This window comes from Calidris pugnax, unplaced genomic scaffold, assembly GCF_001431845.1.
Source record: "Calidris pugnax isolate Ruff unplaced genomic scaffold, ASM143184v1 scaffold132, whole genome shotgun sequence".
NCBI lineage: Eukaryota > Metazoa > Chordata > Aves > Charadriiformes > Scolopacidae > Calidris > Calidris pugnax.
This window is the reverse complement of record NW_015090910.1, coordinates 179,427-206,318: the sequence shown is the minus strand read 5'-3', so window position 1 is coordinate 206,318 and position 26,892 is coordinate 179,427. Positions and strand designations below refer to the sequence as shown.

Sequence of the window (26,892 nt, the reverse complement as noted above, 5' to 3'; positions counted from 1 at the left end):
GCAGCAATCCTCACCTTACAGATCACTGGGATTGCCACTGGAATTGAGTTGGATCCTTCACTACAGAGTGCAGAGGGGTTTTTTTTTGCATCTCAAAAGCAGGCAAAAGACAAACATGAAGATCAACCTGTAGCACACACGCACGTCTGATGCAGAGTTGGTGCCAGCGCAAAACGAAGACAGGAGAAAAAAAAATATATTTCTGATGCAAAGGGGGTTGGTGGTTAATCAAGTGAATGGTACCTTTTGGAGAGGTATCCTAGCAACTCCCCAGCAGCCACCGGTCCCGCCTGACAGTGCACACTGATGCCATTGTTCTCCTCCTGCAGACATCAAAACTTCACCGCTAATCAAAGAGATAAATTCGAAACAGGAGACCACGTTAAATCCCCTCCGACAAAAGGGGATGTTATAAACGAGGGATGTCACCCGGGGCATCTCTTCTGCTCCAAGTTGTCACCTCAGAACAGGTCAGGCTCAGCGAAGCCACGTAGCTCTGGGAACAAACCCTCCCTTTCCTGCCATCAGCGACATGATTCTCCCCAAGGTGTTGCTTCTGCTGCCTCCATTTTTGCTGGGCTCCACTTCAGAACACTACGCAGTTTATTACAGACTCACAGAATGCTATGGGGTTGGAAGGAACCTCTGGAGATCATCTCCTCCAACCCCCTGCCAGAGCAGGGTCACCCAGAGCAGGTTGCACCTTCAGCACCACCAACCCCCTGCCAGAGCAAGGTCACCCAGAGGAGGTTTCAGCACCACAGTCAGAAACCACCAGATGTTAACGGGTTGACTCGCAAAGAAACAAAAACCCAACCCTCCATACACTACACGATCCTTAATAACCACAGCAGGTACATCATGCCTTGGAATCCTCAGCTGCAGGAAAATTAAACAGCCCATCCCAGCATTACCCACAAGAGCAAAGTGCCACCTTCTAGAATGGCAGGAGCCACCCATGAGTAGGGCAAGAAAATTAAGACAAATGACCATCCATTCACAAACACCTACTTCTCCCACCTCTTGCACCACAGTATCCCCCCAAAGAAATCACTGCAATTAAACAGCCCATCCCAGCATTACCCACAAGAGCAAAGTGCCACCTTCTAGAATGGCAGGAGCCACCCATGAGTAGGGCAAGAAAATTAAGGCAAATGACCATCCCTTCACAAACACCTATTTCTCCCACCTCTTACACCACAGTATCCCCCCAAAGACATCACTACGGAAGAGTAACAGAGTTAAATTCACTGTTGCTGGTCAGGATTGTCCTGATATTCCCACCAGCTGCAAGCAAAACCACCCAGCTAAATCCTGGAATATTATAATTGATAAAATCAGGGTTTTCAGGAAGCAGGTGAACATGAGCTGCTCTTCACTCCAGGGTGAGAATGATCCCACACGCTGGGGCTGGGGCTGCAACCAATTTCCCTTCTGGATGGGAAAGCAAACAAAGTTATTGCATGATGCAGACACCAGCTTTTCTCTCCAGAGGAGCCATTGTGTTTAGAGAAATCTTGACTGAAAGCATCTTGAAATCACAAGAATTCTCTGCATTTCAGTATGGTTTGAATCAGGCTCATAGGGAGCATATCAGAGAGGAGTTTCAAAATCTGTTATTCTAGTTCTTCTAACCTTCAGCTTATTCTCTGGAATGTCTTTGCTAAATCCCTCATTTCCTACTTTTTTAATTTGTGTACGTGGCAGTGACTGGTGAATAACCTCACCAGCAACACCCCCCCCCCCCCCCCCCAATATCAACATCCTCATATAAAAAAATATAAATCAGAATTTTGTGTTAAGGATGATCTCCGCACAAAAATTTACTCAACTCATTTAATAAAACCATTTTGTTAAAAAAAACCAACTTAGTAATGATTGGAATTTTACATACAAAATTCAGAAATTACAAAAAATGGCATTATGTAATAAATATAATCTAAATACAAGAGAAGAGTTAGACAAATTTGGTAGTAAGGTCTCCAGAAAACCTATGCAGAGGAGGGACTGGCTGTTCCTGAGTTAGTTGTGCTTCTGTTGATGTTCTTCTGAGACAACATGATTGCAGTGCAGAATATTCTCTTTCTCCCCGAGCCCTTGTGCCAGGTGTCTCCTACCCACTTCCCCACACTGGTGCTACACGTGCCTTCTCCTGACACAGTTAAGAGGCTCCCCAAATGCCTGAGAAAGAAAATATCTGAGGCCAAAAAAAAAAATAGTAGTAGTATTTCAAATGAAAAGCAGAGAACTGTGAGCAGCCTGCAGGGAACACCACCCCAACGCTCCCTACAGCCAGAGATGCCCATCAAGTAGCCACCCCGAATGCCAGGGTTGCCACATAAAAGCTTCTCACCTTTCTTGGCCAACTCATCCTGCAAGAAATAATAACACTCCCTCATGAGAAGTGTAATTCTGGGGCAAGAGTGTTCCCCCTCAAACGTCCAGCCAGTGCCTGTCTCATCTCTCCAAGTCCCTGGGGACACCTTTCCCTGTGTTCCTGCCACAACTCACCACCAGGTCTCCAAGCTCTGCCTTTGGACATGACCTTTCAGAAGCAGTTTCCTGCACAAGGGTTAGGCTGCTCTATCAAAGCCCATCTTTCCTCTAGACATACACCCACTCACGGAAATAATTACTCCTTCATAAGGCTTTACAACATATCCAAAATGCTTCAAATCTGTATCTAATAAATATTACAGGAAAATAATTTTTTTTTTCAGTATTTACATACAAAAGATACAAAAATATGATCAGTGTAAGATTACTTCTTCGATTTCATCTTCTAAAGAGCCGAGGGTCCTCACTGCTGGCTTGCTCGCAGCGTGCTGCGGACGGTGCCGGGTTGGGTTCCTTCCTTCTCCAAAAAACTCACCTTCTTCTTTCCCTTTGACTTTACTGTTTTTATCGAGGGGGACAGTATTTCTCAAGTCCCACTCTACATCAAAAGGTGTTGGATCGTTGTTTTTAGAGAGAAGGATGGTACCGGCACTGCTTCCAAAGAGCTGTTCCATTAAATTGGACTTCTTTTCCTTCTTGCTGTTGCAATCTGTGTTTTCTTTAACGTTTTCTTCTAAATTGTCACTTTTTTGGGTAAGCCAACTCGGTCTCCCAGATCCTTTCCCAAAGGAAGGTACGTAACTACCAAATGTTAACTCACTGCTCAAATCCACAGTCCTTACGCTCCGCTGCTTCTGCCCCTGTGCTCTGGTGGCATCATCCCTGCTGTCCCCTACCCCAAATCCGTTACTTACCCTCCCAGGAAGCTCAAAAAATTGAGTAGTTTTTTCTTTTTTCTCCAGCAAATCGGATTTTCTTGCTGTATTTACCGACGGCGTTTGGGAAGCAGGTCTCATGTTTGTTACATTCTGAGTTTCTCTATCAATTTCTTGCATTTTAGCAAGGAGGAACTCTCTTTTTTGCCGCTCTTCCAGCATTTCAGGGCTTTCTCTCTCTACTTCAGCTTTGGGGATTTCTGGCTCCATCTTGGTTTTCTCTTCTTTTTCCAATAAAAAGCTGCTTTCTTTTTTCATTTTGTCATATTCTTCCCTTTCCCACTCTGCAGGAAACATTTAAACATTATTTAAAATTTTTCATTTTGTCATATTCTTCCCTTTCCCACTCTGCAGGAAACGGTTAAACATTATTTAAAAACCTGTCCCCTACCCCAAATCCGTTACTTACCCTCCCAGGAAGCTCAAAAAATTGAGTAGTTTTTTCTTTTTTCTCCAGCAAATCGGATTTTCTTGCTGTATTTACCGACGGCGTTTGGGAAGCAGGTCTCATGTTTGTTACATTCTGAGTTTCTCTATCAATTTCTTGCATTTTAGCAAGGAGGAACTCTCTTTTTTGCCGCTCTTCCAGCATTTCAGGGCTTTCTCTCTCTACTTCAGCTTTGGGGATTTCTGGCTCCATCTTGGTTTTCTCTTCTTTTTCCAATAAAAAGCTGCTTTCTTTTTTCATTTTGTCATATTCTTCCCTTTCCCACTCTGCAGGAAACGGTTAAACATTATTTAAAAACGTTTTAGTTTTAAAATGCCTTTAAAAGAATATTTTTAAAATAATACAACCAAAAGCCATTGAGTTTTTAAATGTGCTCTTCTATGCAGAGTGTGGCTTTCCTACGGCAAAAATTTCCTAAGGCAAAAATTAATCCCTCAAAAACTACAACTAAATTCACACCAGCTTCTCTGCTAAGACATAAAAGTTTACTGTCATTTCCCAAAGGGATTAGGACATTATCCATGTTTTAGAGTTTTCAGAAGAAATTCATTTCTGCCAACTGCCTTCCCATTTCCTGGGTTTGAATGAAAATGAACCCAATGTCACTGGGTTGAACAGTTCCCACTTTCACAGCGCTGCATTTTTCTTTGTCAGCATCTCTGACCTCAGGACAGCGCTGGGATACGTGGGGTGGGGTTTTTTTCCCCCCCCATGAAAGGAATTATTCCTGTGAACCCAGAGTCAAAGCAGCCATACCAGTTTCAACTTGTGAATGATTTAAAATATTCTGCATCTGCTGCACCCAGAAAACACCTTCATATGAGTGTCCCTGCCCAGGGCAAGGGGTTGGAACTCGATGATCTTTAAGGTCCCTTCCAACCCAATTCTGGGTTGGGATTCTATGATTCTGGGCATCACCACATGAGTGTCTGTGCAAATACCAAACGTTGGTTTGCACAGCTATACATGGACACCAAAGGTGCAAAACAGTAATACACTGACAGATAGAACTTGCAAATACATATACAAGAAAAAGGAAGCTTCCCAAATATTTCTCTCTTCTCAGGAAGTGACCGTCCCCGTCCTGGGCACTGGTAAGGTCCCACCTTGAGAGCTGGGTCCAGTTTTGGGCCCCTTTCCACGAAAAAAAGACATTGAGGGGCTGGAGCGTGTCCAGAGAAGGGCAACGGAGCTGGTGAGGGGTCTGGAGACCAAGTCTTCTGAGGAGAGGCTGAGGGAGCTGGGGGTGTTCAGCCTGGAGAAAAGGAGGCTGAGGGGAGACCTTCTCGCTCTCTACAACTCCCTGAAAGGAGGGTGTAGCCAGGGGGGGTCGGGCTCTTCTCCCAAGGAACAGGCCATGGGACAAGAGGAAATGGTCTCAAGTTGCACCAGTGGAGGTTCAGATTGGAGATTAGGAAATATTTCTTCACCAAAAGGTTCTTAAGCCTTGGAATGGGCTGCCCAGGGAAGGGGTTGAGGCCCCATCCCTGCAGGGATTTAGAAGATGGGTTGTCATAGTGTTTAGGGATATGGGTTAGTGATGGTTTTTATCAGAGTTAGGTTGATGGTTGGATTCAATCTTCTGTGATGGTTTTTATCATAGTTAGGTTGATGGCTGGATTCAATCTTCTAGGTCCCTTCCAACCCAGACAATTCTATGATTATATATTTTTTCTATTTTGTGTGTTTGGCCAAAAGTTGAACAGGACTATGTGGGCACTTCAACACACTTTATCCAAATTTCTGACTGATCTTTCCAAAAAGTTCTGTGTTATCTATCATACTTCAGATCAAGCTTACAGAACTAACTGTAACAATCTGGTTAATATATTTAATATATATATTATTTTTTCCCAGATCAAGCTTACAGAACTAACTGTAACAATTTGGTTAATATATTTAATATTTTTTTTTTTCCCAACAGTGTATTGTTATACCAAGTGAAGTGAGGAGCTGCCTTTCTGTAGGTGAGGAGGGGAAAATCTCAGCCTACACGGTGAGTTGGGAAAGGAGGTCAGAATCCTCTCACTTAGAGACTGAACGGAGCGGATCCTTGGCTTGTGTGAGTTGTGCACTGATGCCAGGGGAGGCAGGGGGTTTTACACAGAATTCACCTCTGAAAGGTGAACGAAATAGATTTTTAAAATTCTTCTTGGTCATCTAGAATGAATGTTTTTGCAATATAATCACTGAAAGATTATTTATAGCGTGACAGGGTGCAGTCCATCTAAAATACTTTCAAATATTAAGAAACTTACAAATGTAAATCATTAAGATGGTGTGAAAACCAAATAAGTAAAAAAGCAATATTAAAATATAATGATAGAAACTGACATTTCTCACCCACCAAGTGATTCAGGTAAACACAAATGGAAAGAGAAACTACAATTTCAAATGATACAAGTAGATATGGCCTAAAAAACCAAGTCATATTAAGGAAAGCACATCTGTTCTATACCAGCTTCCAACCTAAATGATTCTATGATTTTAAGTAGATACGTACTGAAAAAACAGGTTGTATTAAGGAAAGCACATCTGTTCTATAACAATAAAAATCTACCTGGATACCATCTAGCACCCCAGAGATACCACCAGTGTTTACCTGCCATGCCATCCTGCTTTTGTAAAGCAAAATCTCTCAGGCTTCAATATTTTTTAGCAGACAGCATTCTTTTGCCGCTGCATATTAATCACAGCTGAGCACAGGACACAGATTACTCCGTATCCCCTATTTCTTTCTGATTCTCTTTGCATAATACAACTGAAAATAATTTTCCACTGTAGTGATCTATGCAAAATCATTTTGCTCTTCTCCCAGGGAACCAGCAGCCTCACTCCATTAGCATTCTATGGGGTACTGCAGGCTTCAGCTGCCCATTTCCTTACCGTCCTGTAGTTTTTGAACTCTCTCCTCTAAAGCCTGCATTTCCTGAAAACGTTTCAATTTCTCTTCCCTTTCCCTCTCTTGCTCTTGTCGAAGGAGGTCTGCTTGCTCTTTCCGTTCTTTGTCTTGAGTTTCTTTTTCCTGAAATCAATTAATACAAAAATGAAACTTGGGGTGGGGAATAATCAATAAAACAAAATCGTATGAACTTCTCTGAAATCACATTCTTACAGCTAAACAAAAACGAGCAAATCATCTAAATCAAACCAGCTTCAACAACCCAGGGGTTTGGCTCTAAAGAAATCTTCTCAGCTCTAACATAGTTTTAGGCACCAGAAACAAAATGAATAGACAATCAACTCCGTTCCCTACCGCACACGTCAGGGAAGTTGCAGCTCCAATGTCATAAAGCAGAATTATTATTCCAGAAGTTGTCTTTTTCAGGGATTTTAATAGAAGGCCAGACCCCACCACCTTATTCTTTTATCAAGCAAGCAATTGGTTACCCTCTATTTCCACAATCTGATCTTTTTAGTCTCTCGAGTGGGTTGTAGATTCAGAGTTTCACAGGGGTACTTACAGTTATGGAGTATCATGTAACAAATAGCAGGAGAGAAAGGATTAATCTTGGCTGAAAAATTCAGCTAGTGAGTATAAATGCACATTTAAAAGGAGAAAAACTGGCAGAAAAGATATTAACAGCAGCAGTAAAAATCACTAACACGGAAAAGTAGCGGCAACAAAGTGAAGAGAAAGCCAATGGAATCCAACACGTGGATTCTAACTTTGAAGCTTGTGCTTATTTTAGAGTAAAATAAACTTCTAGATTAAAATAAACTTCTAAGAGAAACGGTTACTACTTAATGAGCAAAAACATTATAACTATTAGCCAAAACAACGTCAAGTATTTTCCCTTCATGTTAAAAATTACCATCTTTATATTAAAAAACCAAACAACTGGATGAAGAGATGGCAGCCAGGTATTCAAAATGCTTGACTTGGAAAAGTGAAGAAAGGCCAGGCTACCCCTAAATCTAACTTATGTCACATAAAACAACACCATAAACAAGCTAAAGGGGTTTGTAAGACGACACAGACTTGGTACAAGTGGCTCTTGTGCAGTTCCATACTCGGTCTATGCTGGAGGAATGCACAATTAAATACATCCCAACTTACAGAAGGGTTTTGGAAAAGAGAATATATGAAGAGAACAGCCATGAAAAAGCTTCAGTCCTAACAGAAGGTACAAGTGGCTCTTGTGCAGTTCCATACTCAAGTCTATGCTGGAGGAATGCACACATTAAATACATCCCAACTTACAGAAGGCTTTTGGAAGAGAGAACATACAAACAGACATGAAAAAGCTTCAGTCCTAACAGGAAGCCAGTCAAGGGCATAATCAGGGCATTATTTCTGACAATACTCCTTACCTAATGCCATCAGAATTTGTACAATTCCTACCAGAACCTGTCTCATTGGGATTTCCAATACCTTACAAAGCTCTCTGGGTTTAGCCTGAGGTCCCAGAAGCGTTAGCAAAGCTTCTAATGGCACTATTTTATAATAATAAGGGAAATGGAAAAACAACAACAACAAAAAGAATCCAACCGTATTCACAAAGCTGGAAAAACGACAGAAGAAATACCAGCACCCTGACAATAAGAGGAAGTGTTAGATTTATGCGTTGTGAAATAAATCTGGAAAGTAAAAGAAACCCTAATTAAGACCAAAGCAAAAAGACAAGGCGGCCAGCGCGGTTACAGCAGATTGCTCAAATAAGCATTACAAACAAAGAAAAGGGGAGAAAACCAAAATGAAGTCTTAAAAAATTCAAAGAAATCACAGTGGCAGAGAAAAAAACCAAATTGAATTAATAATTATCAGTAAGACCTAAAATATGATGAACTTAGCATCACAAAAACAGAGTATGATATTTCTGTAAGGGCAGAGTTTCTGTTAAAGATCAGAATACTTTTCTAAATTTCATTTTCTATCTATTTATATTTGTAATATTTACACATCTAATATAAAATATAAATATAAGCTGAAATATAAGCTCTGCATTAAACATTCAGTCTGACAGGTGAGTTACCTGGAACAAGCCTCAATTTTTTATGGAACTCACTATTTTAGGAAGAATTCCTTCTTTCTTGTGTATTGCATCACCACTGACATGTTCTGCTTCTGGAAGAAATTCCACCGGGGAGAAGTATCCACTGGTCTGGACAGCTTTTGTGAGCTGGGCTCCTTTTTTAATATTTTGGTTGTTGGCTGGAGAAAATACAAACTAATTAAATAATGTTTTCACTTGAAAATACCCCACTACATCCCCTATCTCTCATTTTTAATGATTTGCAGCAAACATAAAAGACAGTATCAGAGCCAATGGAAGTGGAAAGTATTGGCAAGTTTCACATAGTTGTCTTCAGCATCTGTAAAAGTTAATTTAAGAGAAAATGGCATGCAAAACTCCTACTGAAAAAAATAAAAAACCCACCTTAAAGCTACTTATAAAGCCATTATCGTATACTGAATATTTGCTAAAAAAAATCCTCACAAAATCTCTCTCATCTCACTGCTTGTCACAGAAGCTACATGTAAAGAAGCAAACTCATAAAATTAAAATTCACTTATTTGCATCTTTGAAAACACATACGCTTATCTCTGTGGAATGACATGTTTCAAAATCCTAACCTAAAATGGAATAATAGTAGAGTATCTATAATAAAGCAAGCAGCAGACAAACTGTTTGAAAGGCTGCCATTAAATATTTAAAACAGTCCCATAAATTCCTGCTGCTTCTGACAAGTAGATTCTACTGCTCCAGTGAAAATGAGCTAAATGCACACACACACACACGGATACACACACATTGGTGTGGGTAGCATAAGGCTTGAGGCTGCTTGTCACACCCAGAGAAATCACTGCCCTGATACTTTTAGGAGATTGTGTTCTGGGACGTGTATTCTTCGAGGGAAATAAAAAAAATTGCAGCTCATCTCACAGACAGTACATTCAAATTAGTAAAAAACAAATAAAAAGCATAACCAAAATATTGATAGTAGGGAAGTTACATATTTTTAAAGCCTCTGTAATTTATTGTCATATACACATCTATGATCTATTAGGGAATTTACTAAATGTTTTTTTCCTGCTCCTTCACCCAGGAACAGCTGCTTGAAAGGAGCCATATTTTTAAAGCCTCTGTAATTTATTGTCGTGTACACATTATCGATGATCTATTAGAGAATTTACTAAATGTTTTTTTCCTGCTCCCTCACCCAGGAACAGCTGTTGTGAAAGGAGCTCAGGATGTTTTTTGATGAAGTTGTGGGTTTGGGTCCTGCTGCAGTTACAGAAGAGGCAAATAAACGTTCCTGACCAGGCAGCTGAAGGGTCAAACACTGAATGGCACAAACCATATAACCCAGCAGAGCAATTTAAAAGCACCCCTATTAATTTTTCTGCTTTTATTTCTTTAAGTTACCTCTTTTTCTTTGGATAATATCCACATCTTTTCTCGGGGACAGCTTCAACATGCGATTAGCATATATATTTTTTGCTTCAAGTTCTCTTTCTTTTTCCTGTGAGTGAAAAAGGTAGGAATAACAGAGTAAGTTACTAATGTTTCATTTACTAGTCATTAGCAAAGCTGTAAATTAAATTAAAAATACATGTTGTAAATAGAAACAGAGTAAAGCAATCAGTAGTTATGTACAATGTTTTAAGAATAAGCACATTCCTAACTTTTCCTATGCTATAAGAAAGCAGATAAAACTTCTCCCCCCAAAAACTCAAAATATTAAATTCTCCACTAATGTATCAGGCTTAAAACACTCCAAATAATTAAGATTTTGAGTAATTAATGCTACTGCTACTTGCTTGATAGCGAGTAAGGGGGTAAACTGGTGCATCTCCAGTATAGAAGTAGGAGACTTGGGGTTTCAAGTACTTTACTTCAAATCTTATTTTTTTTCCCTAAAGATAAACCTCCTAGGTTGAACATAACAGCATTTTCAGTCCTTAAATTTAGAATTTGGGCAACGACAGGGTGGGGGAGTGCAAATAAACCTTTGCACAAATTTAGCAACACACATGGATATCAGAAATAGATGAAATTCATCTTTACACAAACCCACTGCACTGCAAACATTCATAGCAGATTTCATTTTAAAAATCAAGCCTTCAAAACCTAATTTTCCAGTAGATCTCACGGTCTAATGGCGATGCTTGGGTTATGTACTCAATTTTGCTTTTCTTAACTAGTGCTAACAATAATGATTAACACAGAGACATTCCTGTTACAAACACTGTAGGGTCAGAGCATGGACCATTTCAATGTAAAGCAGGGAAAGAACTCCTCCGTGGTACCATTAAGTATGCTCCAGAGACTGCAAGCACAGGGAAACTATTCCAACCTGCTTACAGATAGTGCCAAAGATAAAATGCCAGAGCAGTGACCAGCCTGCACCGCTGCCCGTTTTACCTTCAGCTTCTGAGTGAGTTGATTAAGCTCTTCTTGGAGAACTCTCTTTTCCTCTTGAGCCTCGTACATCTTTTTTTTCTTGGAATGTAACTCTCGTTGAAAACTGCTACCGCTTAATTCAAGATTTTTTTCCAGATCCTTCAATTAAAACAAAATATTTTTTTTAAATAACTCAAGGACTCTTTTAGCAGTCAAATTACTTCAATAGAATAACCCCCCCAGCTTTTTGGATCCAGATATCAGCTTCACCATTGCTGTAATGCTAAATACCTCTAAACCCTTAATCCTAACTCTGAGGAGGCAGCCAGAGCACCTGCAAACGCTGCAGCTCATCCTCCTGGAGAACAGAGAGGTGATCTGAGGACACAAGGGGAACACACACTGCCTCCTGCAAGGTTCTCGGCACAGCACACCTCCCCCTCTCTTCAGACAAATCTTAAATTGATGGTTAAGAAAAAAAAATACCTCCCTGAAAGTGCAGGATTAGAAGAAAATAAGAAAAAAAAATGTAAACCTTTCTACTAGAAACGAATTTGTGATTGTGCTTTCCTTTACGTGTTCTCACACTGCAAGGGGTGTTTCAAGTGAACCTGTGATGATGAGAGAAGGGGAAAAAGAAGTAGAAAATGCCTTACTTTTTAGAGCAGGATTCGTTTTCACATGATCCAGCACTACAAGTGTTGAAATACCTGATGATAAAACTACAGGTGCCAGATGGTGACACTATAGGGTGAGGTGATTTAAGTACTCAGCAATTTATATCTTGGTATTTTTGATATTTACTTTATGAAAGCTTAGTTTCCAGATTAACCCTTTGGATTTCTAGATCTATTAACTTTGTAATGGAATTTAGGTTTAATTACTAATATAGAGACTAAATTTTAACATCATCTTAACAATCAACAGAATTTCAGCTAAAAATAGTATCACATACAACTACCAACAGTTTCATGGTGTTAACACAATTATTTTTAAACAAGATGAGTTTTTAGACATGTTTACAAAAATGTAAACGTTTCTGCTGAACAAATTTAAAATATATGGCACAAAACTCTTCAAATGCATACCCGTAAAAACACCGCTCATTTTGCTATTAAAAAAATTGCTATAATTTTAGCAATTTTAGCTTAGCTCTCAGATATGCAGAATAGTGGGCAATCAGACACTGCATGAATGCAGCTCACCAAACTGAAAGAGAATTACTCTCTGTATGGTTTTTAGAATTTTAGATTAGAGTTCCCTAAATACCCAGAAAATATTTAACAAGTGCTTTCCCTCCAAGACGATAAATTAGATTGCATGAAGTTGTGTGACAGCTGCATGCATTTCTGAAAGGTTATTACTAGTTATAAAACCACTTAAAAGCACATGTCCACAGTTGTATATTCTGACAAAATATACTTCATTTGTAAATAGAAATTTGAATGCAGAATTACTAAGTATATAATCACCTCGGAAATAATTTATTTGATGCTACTTATGTGTAAAAGTTAAAAAAAAAAAAAGGATGTTTGTCTATTTGCTCCACAACTGTGAAAAAATACAATTCATGAAGCTCCCTCTGGTAAGAAATACCCAGAGCAGTTTCTGATGAAAAGAAGGTCATCTCACCTTAATTCTTTTCTCGCTCTCCTCCAGCCTGCTCTCCGCACAGGCCAGTTTCTTCGCCAGGTCATCTCTTTCAGCGAGGTGCTTATCTGCAGAGAGCTTTTTCAGTTTCTGCAAGACTGTTTTTGTTCTGTACAGCTCCTCTTCTGAATCCTTCAGCCGTCTCTCGGCCGCCCGCTCTCTCTCCTGAGATTTCCTCAGGCGCTCCCTTAATATCCGGATCTCGTTGTTGTGCCGAGCCAGGAGCTGGGAGATTTCATTTTCCGTATCTTCAAACTTATTCAAGGCTTTCTCCTGCCTGTGCTGAAGCCTCTTCAGCGCCCTGTTTTCCTTCTGCACCTCGTCCAGTTTGATGTGGAGTTCGGTCAGTTCGTTTCGGAGCTCGTTGATTTTCAGCAGCCTGGCAGAAAGGACCCTTTTGGTAACAAGATCTATCTCTTTGGCAGGAGAATCCCTGGTGAGGCTCTGGGAGCGGAAGCCCCACTGCGGCCCTCTCTTGCTGGGTGCGTATTTGGAACCCAATTTCTTTGTGGCTGAGAGAGGGGAAAAAAAGAAAAAGCATGTTTACTGTAAGACAATGCAATTTGGCTGCTCAAGACATCCCTCTTGGAACAGCTCTGGCCTGAAACAATTTTACAATGCAGAGATTGCAGCTTTCAAAGCAGACAATAAAAGGCATATATGTGATACTTATGTTCCTTTTGATAGATAAAAAAATGGAGATTTATCTTTGTGATCTACTGTAAGAGATAATATTTGCAGCCATCAACATAGGACCATTGTAAAGTAATCATCTGCAAACTGCAGCAGAAATAACACTCCTATTTGGTTAATATTTGATGATGTTTATTAAAATGTTTTAGAAATACTGTACTCTTATGCATACAATATTATCAAATGCCTTTAAAATGGTAACAATTAGCCGAGCCTTAGCTGGTTATGTATTATGCAAGATGTAATTCTCTCAGACAAATGCAGGAGTATTTTCAGATCCAGCTGCCACGCTCACAGACAAAACACCAGATTCCAAAGGCTCAGTGCAAAAAAGCCTCCAAAGCAAAATGATAAACCCCATGAAAATTCAGTTCTTCCCTTAATAATTTATTCTTGTATCACAAGTTATTTTTCCACACAGCACCCTTATTTGATTAGCAGCGTGCATCACCCGCATTCCTACTGAGATTATTATTTTATCATCATCCCCACGGATAAAAGCTAAACATTTTGTGTCTGTCTTACTTGCCTCTCAAGCCACTCTCAAGGAATGAAGCTTATAATTCACCAAAAAATCTCTCTTAAAACAACTGACTGTATGGAGAATGCAGAATTCATTAAGGTACAGTGCTCAGAGGAAAGACACTGAGCAGCAGCTTCTCATTCAGGCTGGAAAGCTGGGACACAGCCTGTCCCTGGGACAGCAGGTTCTTCCTCCCCTTTCACCACGTTTCTATCCTACAGAAAATATGTTACTGTAAAAAAAAACCCCACCAAACCCACAACCCCAGCTTTAAAATATTCTCTTGTAATTTTCACTGAACATTTTGCACAAATACTCATCCATTTTCTGCTTAATGCTCATTTTTTCCACAGCTTGGGCAAACAAAAAGAAGGGTAGGGTTTTTTTTTCCTTTACAAAAACCAATTATGTCACATTCAGGTGTGAAAAAATTCTTCAAGAAATGCACTGCAGGAATGATGCCACTCCTATCCCCAGCTAAGGGAATTCTCATTAACCCTACACTTCCAGCCCCATCTGGAATTTCTCAACATTTAGGGCAGAACAGAATATTCCAATACCAAGTTTGCACTTTTGGGGAATTAGTGTCTTTTACGACATTCACAGAGTAATTGTGTTCAGTTCTGGCTATGGAATCAAAGAAGTAGTCACTCATTTGCCCCCCTCCAAATTAAATAGCCCAAATTTTGGTTTCCCAGAAAGCTAACCCATGACTGCTCTGGAGAAGATGCCACCCCTGCCAAGGGTCTGAAGAGATATGCTCCCTGGGCATCTTCAGTATTTAGGGTTTTATGTCCTGGCAAACTCAAGATGACAATGTTGACCAAATCAATCACACAGTATCCAGGTCTTACAAACGACACCGAAGACTTGCTTGAGAAAGGCAGGATATGTCCTGACTTCACCAGAAAACATGTGAAAATATTTAGAAGAAGCTGTCAAAGCACGGCAGAGAAGCTGCACATCCCTCCTCCAGCCCAGGATCTGTGTAACCATTCTCTGCCTTTTTGTAGGGATGTTCCACTCCCCATCCTCTCAACCAAGGAAACACCTTACGGAGGTGAGGTTTGTGCAAGGGAGCTCAACGTGGAGCTACTTCATCTCAAATCAGAGGTATTTTACCCTCGTGGAAGGACCAGGAAAAACTTCTTGAATTTCACATTCGATTTCACCAAACACATTTTCTCTCTCTTGTCTTTGTTTTTTCAAAGTACCCAGGATTACACCATAAAACTCAATCAACTGGACTTCCACAAGAGAGATACCTTTAGGGGTATCTTAGATAACTTGATATCATCAAGAAACATTAACAATTGTCTCTCTCTTACTGACCACGGAGTAAGGACTTGCCTTGAGTCCTTGTCCTCGAGCCTTTTTGTCAAAGACAGAAAGAGAAGATGAGCCTGATTCAAGAAAAAGCTGGGAGAACAGCCACACTCACTCGTTAACAAAAATATGATTAATTCCAAAAAGGATCAAAAATCACCCTTATGCAAGAACAGCTTGGTTTCAGTTTTCAACAGAGCAGTTACAGTTTACCTGCAGCATAATTCACCTGAACCTTATTTATAGTTTCTCACGATGGTAGCTTCCCACTTTTATTTTGGCTTTCAAAGACAATTAACTCATCAGAGGAGTGACAAAGCAGCAGTTTCTGTATCTACCTACCTTGGTAGTGCACGAGGCTGTTTGAAGTTTGGGGTTTGTGATCTCTTTTTTCGTGGCTCGTAGAGGGATAGCTCAGTGTTGGCGAGGGGCCAGAGGAACGAGAGGCATTATCTTCATCGGAATAATACGAGTCGCTATTTTTATCCCCGTCCGATTTCCTCTCGTGTTCAGAATCTGGACTTCTGACTCTTTCTCCCATTTTTTTCAGATTTAACCGCTTTCCAAATTTTTTTTTTCCCCCTCAAAGACTGTTCATGTTGACACAAAGGACCTTTCAGTGGCAGCAGTTGGATTATTTCCTTGGATTTATCATCTTCATCTCCACAGCGCGAGATCTTTGGGGCTCAGTTCAGGAAGCAGGAGTTACCCTTCAGAATGCATTTTTTCTGTAACAATTCAGAGACACCAAAAAAAGTGAGAATGGGTTTTTGCTGTGTAGTTAAGAAAGGTAGGGAAAAAAACCCTGCAAAATAATATATATCCTTATATATTATACAAAATTATATACAACCTTCTGCCATGTGCTGTGCTACATTAGCCTTATTGCTTATATTAAGCATGACAGACATCATTCTAGGAACACTACTGGTATTACACTTCATCCCCAAAAAGAAAGCAGAAAATTAACATGGCTAAATCTAGAATAAGAGAGAGGGGAAAAGAAGCATTTGGAAAACAGAACAGAAGACAAGTGAAAGCTTGATGCTATTCCGGAAAATAATTTAAATATACTTCAAAACTTTTAACCAAATAAATTACCAATGTATTTGTACTACTAGAATGGAGATACTTGTTGAATTTGACTAAATCTCCCATGTCTCAATTTCTGACACTCCAATGTTACATAAAGGGCCTGAAAATCAGTTTTCCCACATTCTGTCCCCAAGGGCTAACGAGGCCGTACACACGTATCACAGTCTTTGCCCCACAAAGTTCTCTCATTCCCTACAACACCCCGTGTTTCGTGCCTTCAGGGACCGGTAGGAGCTCACACTGTGTCACGTGCTTTAGAGGAAAATGCAAATGTAGCCTTTTGGGTTTTTTAATATCTGATAAGAGAGACCACAGAGCTCGTATATGGTAAACACTGGATCTGCAGCAGGGATAAACTGAGAAATGCTGCTCCTGCAGCCTGTTTTCTGCTGTAAACTGAGAAATCCCCTCATCTCACAGTAAAGAAATCACCTTATTTTCATTTTTGGAGACACTTCCTGAGAATGTAACGGAGCAAATATATCTAAAATTTTCCTCACCTTCCCAGTGAAAACAATTTTCTCCTCAGTTTAGGAGGTATTTTTCTGCCTACACTCAGCCTCCTGTGTTTTTCCTCTCTCTCTTACCACTCTTCACAGCTCTCAAGCTCATTTCACCATCTATCTCACTTCACCCCAACTTCAGGACATCAAGCATCCACCAGGTGAATAAACAGCACTTGCACCAGAGCCCAGCTCTGCCTCTTGACTGACATAAGCTCCTCGTCCATTTCCAAAAGGTAAAGCAAACTACACCCCCAAATTTGAGCACCTTTCAATCCAAACTCTTTTACAACATACCCGTGAATGAGCTGTAATTTTTTCACTGTATTATTACCCAATAAAATAAACATCTAATGCTTCTTGGCCTTTTACTCCCCTGTCTATACATGCAGGATGGCACAGAAATCTCAGCTGCCAAGTCAGGTTTTGTTCTGAATTCAAGCTTCCTGCCCCAGTTCCCTGCCAGCACAACTCTGCCTCCAGTGACTGGGATCCGTTTCCCCTCATCATCTACACAGAAGGAATTAGAGGAAGAAATATTCCTAAACTGGTAAAGCTGCTGGGAAATTAACACTGAATTATTTGGAGGAGAGCGTCTGATTTTACTTGGGGAGTAACTTTGCAAAATAACACTTTTTTAAACACCTCAGTATTTCCAAATAAATCACGTGCCTAAAACTTATGTCAGAGAGGATTCTGCTGAAAACTAAAATTACACTGCAAAGCCTGGGAAGGAAACAAGCTACGCTTGAGATCACTTGTCTAGAGATTGCTAAACACGTGCTGGAAGGTACCAGTTATAGCAAACATTCAAACAATCAGTAACAACGGGTCTTTTTTCTTCTGAAATAATGCAGTTATTAAAGATATTTCAAAAGAATATACAGATAACATTGTGTTGTATCTGTATCTCTTCAAAAGAACACAGATAATATTGTATTATCTCGTTTAAGCGTAACAAAGACCCTCAGACACGTCTGAGTGCTAAATTAGGATCATGTAAGATTTTTAGAACCTATCAGGGTGCATCACTGCTCCCAAGCAACTCCTCTCCTAAGTCCTGGCCTCACAAACATCTGTGCAGAGCGTATGTTATTTCACTCCCTGAAAGAGCAAACTGAGCCCAAACTGAAACACAGGCAGAATTTTGGGGACAACCTGTTCTCTAGAGGGTGCAGAGGCAAGACTGCATCAGTTCTGTCTCCACAGGACAGAATCTCAGGGAATTCAAAAAACCCAACTAAACACCAACCAACCTAATAAATTTATATTAAAACACTAAAATAATATAAAAGATAAAAATAGCACTCTGAAAGGCTGTAACACAGACCTCATATTATTACAGTCATCCTAACTAAAATAAAGTGTCAAAACAGTAGCTGTGTTTGTAACCCACAGAGTGTAGTGATGTCATTCATGGACTCAAAATCATAGAATGCCAGGTTAGAAGGGATCTCAAAGATCATCTGGTCCAACCTTTCTTGGCAAAAACACAGCCCAGACAAAACATCCAAGCAGCCTGTCCAGCTGAATCTTAAAAGTGTCCACTGATGGGGAATCCACCTCTTCCCTGGGGAGATTATTCCAGTGGCTGACAGTTCTCATGGTGAAAAATTCTCCTCTCCTGTCCAATCAGAATGTCCCCCGGAGTAACTTGTACCCATTACCCTTGGGTTTTGCCATGTGATTCCATATAAAAAGGGAATCTCCATCTTCTTCATAGCCACTGTATAAATACTGCTCTCCCCTGAGCCTTCTTTCCTCGAGGCTGAACCAACCCAGTTCTCTCTGTCCTTCTTCCTATGTCAGGCTTCCCAGTTCTCTGATCACCTTGGTGGCCCTTCTCTGGACCAAACTGTCCACAGCTTCTTCATATTTCCAGGACCAAAACTTTGTCTGAACTCCTCTTGAGTGCATGAAGCTTTGCTATAGCTTATGCAGCTGCAACACAATTAGTTAACAACCAGGGAACTTATCTAATTTGGGTTAGCTTTTTGTTTTATACAATTGCCTAGCACCTACTGTTACATTTATAGACAGCAATAATAAGTAGTTATTCTTATATGACCTACAACCCTTGCAAAAATGCAGGGATGGGGTGGCTGCAGGGGCCAGAGAGCACAGACACAGGACAATACTAGGCCCCATAACAGCTCTCCTGTGCTTAATTACTGGTCATCAAGGGGATGCAGCCTTGGGGGCTGGCTAAAACCAGTTTTATAGGCAGCTATATATAAAGGAAAGAACAAGTACTCAACGTATGTGAAACACACCACGTGTAATAAATCCAGATGTAATGTGGAATCACAAAGAATAAAGAGCAAGGTGCACAGAGTGTTAACAGGGATACAAAAATGATCCCAAAGGGACCCAAGGCAAGGAGGAAAGAAACTGTCAGCATCCTCCTGCCAGGGAGGGTCTGGGATGCTGATAACCAGCACATCTGGAGGTGTCAGCCCAGCCCTTGTGGGGAGGGAGGCAGGGATTACGCCATGGGGCAAGCATCTTCAACAGTGTAAACAGAGCCAAGGTACACCCACATGTTGGCTGCCTTCAGAACACAGAAGGACAGACAGAAATCATCACACACAGACTTCTTCTTGAGAAGAAAACAAGTACCGATGAAAACAAATGGGGAAAAAAAAAGAAGTGCCTACAGTTAAATCATCAAGGTGTCTAATTACATACAAAAAACAAGAACACTCACTTTCATTTACAGACTTAAAGCTGATCAGTTACTTTAAAGTCCCAAAAGAGGCAATAATTTTTTGAAGAATGCTTTTCACAACTCCCTGTATTTAAAATAGACAAATTGGAAGAACTGGAGGATCAGAATTATCCATCATGTCTCTACTGGATATTCCCCACTTTTGAGAGTATTTTGCTAAGTACCATCTCGACATACAGCAACGTAAATGAACAGTAATTTGTGATGCATTCTGGAAGTACTTGGAAAAGCAATGGACTGAAAACAAATTGAAAAGGGTGAACTGATAAAAGATCCCCTGAGAAATCACCAAAACCATTTTCTGAATCTTCAAATGGTTTTCAGTTTTATAAATTGGTAATATTATCAAATTTTCCATACAGAACAAGAAACCTTAATCTGTCAAGTCTTGCCAAACCCAGGTTTTCCACCATTTCTGTTAATTTGATTAACATAAAAAATGCACAGTTTATCTTGAGAAGGAATGAATCACTAGGATATTGGAGTTTTACTTCACTTAGCCTAAGGACTGTCTAATTAAGAAACGCTTTGCTTCACTGACTTTTCAATTGTTACCAACCAGTTTGAGTTGATTATAAAATAAGTTCAACTCATGTAAGATCCACAAAGATGTTTGTTTTCCCCTGGTACATTTAATAAGTTTGAGAGGAGTGAAACACTGGGAGTTAGCAGTGGGTCTGCTAAGCTCCTACCACCACTAAAACCCCAAATCCCTCCCCCCAAAAGCTCCACACGTGCTTTTAGAAGCCTCCTGTGTCGAGATCCCATCAGTATAGAATGAATGAAGTAAATCTGGGACTCGTACAAACTTTAGAAATAGTTTTCTTCCCGGAATTTCATATTCCTACACTTCAGCAACTTCTACTATTGCTATTAATTGCATATTTTGTATTGAAACATGATTATTGCAAAAACCAAACAAAATAGAGAACACAACACAACTGCAAGGTGACAGAATACTGTCTCCCTATCCTAAGTAAATCACAGAAACAGAAATTGAACTATTAAGCAATAGAGAGAGAGGGAAATTACTCAGTAATTCTTCTTTCGCAGTACATCCAGAGCTTAGTTCTGTAATACAAGTTCTTTAATGCACTCATAAAACTTTTTAAGTCCTTTTCAGTTGTAATACCCTTCTAAAACCAGAAGAAGCTCAATGCCTTTACTGGTCACCATATGACACTCCTGAGCACAAATGCTGACCTCTAACGGTCCACTCAGGTTTTTCCACCTATTCTGGGAGAGAAAGAGCCAGCTCCAGACAAGTAAAAAAGCACCAGTCCAAATTATTAAAGTGCTAAACTTAAGGACATTAACTTCAACAGGAATTTATCTCCCTCCTCTTCCTCCACCCATCTTTTCCACATGCAAATACTGTAGTTTTTCTAGAAAAGGAAGGAGCAAAAGAATTTACTTGTATCACATCAAAACATATGCACTGATGGGGCCTCAGCGAGGAACAAGTATTTTATTAGGAAAACTTTCTGCAGCTGCTGACTTAATATATGCATTTCTTTTAGGTTTAACAGCTTTTGGTGAATTAGACTGCTATATGCTTTTAAAAGCCAATGTTTAAACTTATCTGACTCCGTGCCAGCAACACTTAAGAGTCACTTTCAGCAGCAGATCTCAAAAGGAAAAAGTTGCTGTAAGTCCCAGGTGAGAGCTGAGGAAAGGGCAGTCCCAACAGGTAATACGCAGGGCAGCCCTGCCACCAGGACAAGGGATTATGTTTGTAAATCCCGTAGGGAGGAGGCTCTGGCTGTCGGTCTCATTTCCACCGACCCCTCTGGTGTGAGCACCCTTACCTCCTTCAGCCTGGCCATTCCTGAAACCGCCTCTCCCCTTCCCAAACGGCAAGCGAGGGATTGTCCTTCACTGGGGAGAAGTCCTTGAAGAACATATAGAATACTATTTTTAATTACCACTTTTTAAAAAAAACTAACGACTCCACGTCTCAAGCGCAGTCACTTAACCCTGCGCCAAACGGTCTCTGAGGGCAGGGCCCGAGCTCCCCCACACGCAGGGCTCCGCAGAGGGCCCGCTGCCGGGGAGGAGGCCCCTCCAAACCTCAACTCCCCCCGCCCCCGGGCCCCTACCGCCCTCCCCGCTACTCGCTTCAGGCCCCAGCCGGTCAGCCCGGCCCACACCGCCAGGCCGGGAGTAACACCCGCGGCTGCCCCCCCCACCTCAAGGCGAGGCCTAGGCCCGCTCCGAACTCCAGCAGCCCCCAGGATAAAACGCACACACCCTCCAGCTCCTCCCTCCGCCTCACGACGGCCCCGTCGCCCCCCGCCAGCCCCGGCCCGGCCCCACCGTCGGTACCTGCCCGCCCGCCGGGCGGACGCGGCGGCGGTTGCCGCGCTACGCTTAAAGGGGCGACTGCCAGCGGCTGCCCCGGCAACGGCGCGGAGGAGGAGGCGGGCTCTCCTCGTCAGCCATTGGCTAGCCGTCCTGCCAGTTTGACGGTCCGCGGCGGCTGATTGGTAGGAGCCGCCGGGGGGCACCCTCTCTCCCCATTGGTGGGAGGCTACATTCCGGCTGCTGATTGGTTAAGGCGCCTGAGGGGGGATTGAGGGGGGCTCAACGCTCTGTCGCCGCCATTTTGGGCTTAGAGGGACGAGGGGGTTTAATTGAAGGAGGCGGCCAGTGGAAAGTCAGAGAGGCGCCCGAGGAGGGTTGGGGATGAAGGCAGCGGTCCCTTGGGCTTGTGGGGACTGGGGGGTTTAATCGAAGGAGGCGGCCAGTGCAAGGCCAGAGAGGCGCCCGGGAGAGCGGGGGGTGAAGGCATTGTGTGGTAATGAGCCTTCCCCCCTCATAACCCCTCCGAGGAGCGGGGCCGAGGGAAGCCTTGGGTGGCTTCAGGCACTTAAAGTCATCTGGGGTTTAAAAAAGAGGGTTTGGGTCAGAGCAACGTCTGTGAGTAAGGACTGATCAGAGGTGGCAGCAAAAGGGGAAAAAAAATACTCTTTGCTTTAATATTTAAGCAGGATGGGAAGCTAGGTGAATAACCAGAAAATGACAGCTTTTATGTATATATATATATATATATACACATATACACACACACATGCACTCTGTGTGATGTGATTTAAAACCAAAACTCCCCTGAACCAGCAGGAAAGAAAAAAAGGTGTGATACCCAATGATAAATACCCCAGAACTTCCAGCAAAATGGATTATACTGACAAAAGGATAACAGTACTGTGTAAAACTAGCAAATAAGCTTGAACTAAGGGGCAGCCTTAATCTAAAAAGGCTGTTGTGTTTTATTCCCCAAAGCAGGAGGAGGGTTTCTAAACCTCGGCTTTTATTACTCCAAGTTACTGCTTTTTCTTTTTTTTTCCCTAATGCTAAAATTTAATAACAAATGTAGTCAACTAACCTTTCTGGAGAGAGGAAAGGAAAAAGAAACAAGTAGCAGATCTTTCTTGCCTCACTGAGCTTACTGATGGAATATGTTTTGATAGCCCAGTGATGAAAGCGACATAAAAAATTGGGTGGAGCAGAATAAAACAGAACATTTCATACAAAAGTTCTAGTCTGCCTGCACGGGAAGGCATAAATGGGACATTCAGGAAATGGAGACACGTTTGCACTTGACAGAAACATGTCTCTGCAGTTCTGAATGTTCAAAATTACCACTCATGGACCACTAAATAAAAATAAACTGGAGAAAACAGGACAAGGTACCAGTGTTGTTTCCCAAGGTGATGTTTTCAGGCAAAACCCCTCACCTTCTTCACAATAAAATACAAGGAAATAAGTGAGAAAATGCAGTTTGAATGCACTTGAAATTAAAAGATTGCCATCGCTCCAGAATAAAAATTTCAGAAGGAAAAATTGTATCCGTTTCAGTGGAAAAAGAAAAAAAAAGTACGATTATGAAAGTCAGAATTGAGAGATTCTCAAAACTGACTTAGGCATTGTGCACAAGAACTCTGAATATGCTTAATTAAATTTCTGGAAAATGCAGTTTAATGAGCAGGCTGGAATGCAATCACAAACACAGCATAAACTCCAGCAAAAGAAGAGATGGGAACAGGTATTTCAAAAGCATGAGAGCACCTGGGAGGCACAGACCCGACATGAAGTCTCCCAAGCTGAACGGAGCTTTTAATTTTTTGATCCTAAAATCCCAGAAAATAGGCATGAAGCGTGCAAAAAAAACCCCCAACAGCCAGGCTGTGAATGCTGTCATTTTGATTGTCTCCCTAATTGCACTTAATATTTTTGCTATATTTGCATTACTATTATGAAATTGGTTTTAAAAAAAAAGAACGATAAAAACTCGTGGATAATTTTTAAAATTAATTCTCCTGTGGCTTTGTATAGCTCACCCTTGTGCTGAACAGCTAGAGCATATAATTCATCACGGCGACGCTGGCAGAGAATCATTGATGTCCTTCAAAAAGATCCAGAGAAATGCGGAATAACAAAGACGGAATAATTTTATTGCTTGCAACTGGAGGGAATGTATTGCTTGTGTCTGGCAGCAGGCCAGGCCAGCAGCTGAAATGCTCTTGCTGCTGTAAATAGGATGAAAGGGATGCATAATCCATCTCCATGCCCACTGTAGCTAGGAAAATTATAAGCAGGAAAAGCAATTAAAAACAAAAAAAAAAGAAATGATGAGAGAAAGCATTAAAAAACGTGGAAGAGACTTATTTTTTAATGTCGATAGTTTATAGACTTAATTGTCATGGCTAAGAATTTGGGGCTGGGTTAGCAACTAACCAAAAGTTATTGAATATAGGTGATACAGGTATGGAATTTAGGCAGTGTGTGTATTTAATACAGGTATTGAGCACAGATATTCTGAACAGGGACCTTTTTTTTCAGAACAAATGACATCTCACCAGACTTCCCCATCAACTGCTCCATCCAGAGTAACGCTGATTTACTGGAATCAGCTGCTGAACTGGAATAAGTTCAGATGTTGTGCAGTATCAGCACGGAGGATAAATTGATGGAAGTTTGTTAATCTAAAACCTACAAGTAACGTATTTAAGGTGTTACCCACTACGTAACAGTTGATGCAGTGCAGATAAATGCTGTGGTATTTCACTTTCCCTTGGAGAGGACAAATGTATAAATCACCTGAGCAAGGAGTAGTGTTTTGCAGTTTTCTTCTGTCTCTGTGAAGCAAATCCGATGTCTTAACTGCTTGCTTGGGTGGGAAAGTCACTGAAACAGAGTTATTTCATCCAAGAGCGGGATGGGAAAGTAGAAGGCTTGAAAGGAGGTGTTTGAGGTTCAGAAGGGAGGGTGGAAACCTTGGGATCCTAAATTGGGTCATGGTATCACCCGGTTTGGTATTCCCAACAGCCATAGAATCAGCTGCTGAACTGGAATAAGTTCAGATATTGTGCAGTATCAGCATGGGGGATAAATCGATGGAAGTTTGTTAATCTAAAACCTACAAGTAACGTATTTAAGGTGTTACCCACTACGTAACAGTTGATGCAGTGCAGATAAATGCTGTGGTATTTCACTTTCCCTTGGAGAGGACAAATGTATAAATCACCTGAGCAAGGAGTAGTGTTTTGCAGTTTTCTTCTGTCTCTGTGAAGCAAATCCGATGTCTTAACTGCTTGCTTGGGTGGGAAAGTCACTGAAACAGAGTTATTTCATCCAAGAGCGGGATGGGAAAGTAGAAGGCTTGAAAGGAGGTGTTTGAGGTTCAGAAGGGAGGGTGGAAACCTTGGGATCCTAAATTGGGTCATGGTATCACCCGGTTTGGTATTCCCAAAAGTGATAAAGCCCCCCAGGCTCACTGAGATGAGTGGAACCCACACTCACTGCATGTTACACATCGCTATCGATGGGAAATCCCTGATGCACAGAGAAAATGCCATTGATTTCCACTGGCTGGGGCATATTACAGTGGCTGTACAAAAAAACCAAATACCTTTTGGCATCTTCAGCTTTCACATTTTAATGCCATTGATTTCCACTGGCTGGGGCATACGGGACAGGAACTATTACAGTGGCTGTACCAAAAACCAAATACCTTTTGGCGCCTTCAGCTTTCACATTTCGTCATGGTATCACCCGGTTTGGTATTCCCAAAAGTGATAAAGCCCCAAGTGATAACTGAGATGAGTGGAACCCACACTCACTGCATGTTACACATCACTATCAATGGGAAATCCCTGAGGCACAGAGAAAATGCCATTGATTTCCACTGGCTGGGGCATACGGGACAGGAACTATTACAGTGGCTGTACCAAAAACCAAATACCTTTTGGCGCCTTCAGCTTTCACATTTCCTGATGTTTTCCCTCAGAATCGGCTGTAGGATCCTGCCTTGCACGTTGCAATATAAGCATAAACATCTACACGCATGGCTCTGTGTACACACCAGAGGCAGTAACTGGCATCTGCTTTATTAAAAATCCAGGAATTTATACTAAAGACTATAAATATATATATTTTTTGGCTCAAAGCAGTGCCTCAGATCCGGGTAGCCAAGTTCAGGCTGCTGTTTCCAGTAGCAGAGTTCCCCCTCTCCGCTGCTATAAAAGTGACTAAGATCTCTCTAATTATTAGAGCCTGAGTGTGGGTGGAGTGAGGGTCCAGCTGAAGGTTTTTTTCCCTAACATATGTTGGAATATTCTCCAGTTTGGAAGATCCGTTGTCTGTCAGCACATACTTCTTTTTGCTCTCAACTATCTGCAATCATATCATCAAAATATTTTAAATCCTAACGCAAATAAAATTAAATGTCAGTCTGTTTCAGTGCTATAAATATTCATGATCTCCTTGTGCTTTTCAACGCATTTGTCAAAAATAAGCTGTGGTTTTGTTGCGGGCCGGCTGCTTTTCTTCCTGCACGCTCACCTGCCTTGAGAAAGTCCAAAGGTCTCTCTCAAAGCTTGTCTTCCTCGAAGTGGGCTCTGAAGTGACCCAAAATCTTTTCACTCTTTCTTTTCTCAAGTGCTCCCGAGTCACCTGCTGAAAAGCAACCGCTCACCTTTTACAATTCCCTGTTATAATTCTTTGAAAGAATGTCTGTCGGCGTCACTTTTCGTACCGTGGCTGGTTGTGACCTTCTAAAGGGGGTTTTCTTGACGGCGGCGGCGCTGGAGCTGTTACTGACACCCCCTTTACAGATTTCTTGAAATCCTGTGTTTTAGGATACCTGCTTGGATTTTGAGCTCACAAGCGCCTTGTGGAGAGAATCGAGGTGAATAACAGAAATTGCAGGAATATAATCACAGGAATATAATTTCCAATGTGACGATTTAACATCCCGCATAATAAAACAAGACGCTCCATCGCTACAATATGAAGCTTTAACTG

General features: G+C 41.3%; 1 protein-coding gene across 2 annotated transcripts; it reads right to left on the bottom strand.

The window, feature by feature from the left end:
• Positions 1–1,805: 1,805 nt before the first annotated feature.
• On the bottom strand, positions 1,806–22,023 carry LCA5 (Leber congenital amaurosis 5). Of its 2 annotated transcripts, none has more exons than XM_014949356.1 (10): positions 21,913–22,023; positions 21,396–21,478; positions 15,604–15,989; positions 12,702–13,231; positions 11,091–11,228; positions 10,092–10,188; positions 8,730–8,875; positions 6,607–6,745; positions 3,653–3,986; positions 1,806–3,222 (listed from the first exon to the last, which is right to left on the bottom strand). In XM_014949356.1, the coding sequence occupies exons 3-10, from the start codon at positions 15,800–15,802 to the stop codon at positions 2,751–2,753; spliced, it is 2,055 nt and encodes a 684-aa protein (XP_014804842.1). In that variant the 5' UTR covers positions 15,803–15,989; positions 21,396–21,478; positions 21,913–22,023; the 3' UTR covers positions 1,806–2,750. The 2 variants fall into 2 exon arrangements, with proteins under 2 accessions (XP_014804842.1, XP_014804843.1); XM_014949357.1 differs by lacking the exon at positions 21,913–22,023 and adding an exon at positions 21,838–21,855.
• Positions 22,024–26,892: the final 4,869 nt, after the last annotated feature.

What these genes read in the sequence shown, in the direction of transcription:
- LCA5 (XM_014949356.1), bottom strand. Translation starts at nt 15,802, where the DNA reads ATGGGAGAAAGAGTCAGAAGTCCAGATTCTGAACACGAGAGGAAATCG. An exon ending in TATTATCCAAAGAAAAAGAG is followed by an intron (nt 8,876 to 10,091) that starts GTAACTTAAAGA and finishes TATTTTCTCCAG; the next exon opens with CCAACAACCAAAATATTAAA. An exon ending in AAGGAATTCTTCCTAAAATA is followed by an intron (nt 6,746 to 8,729) that starts GTGAGTTCCATA and finishes AATTGATTTCAG; the next exon opens with GAAAAAGAAACTCAAGACAA.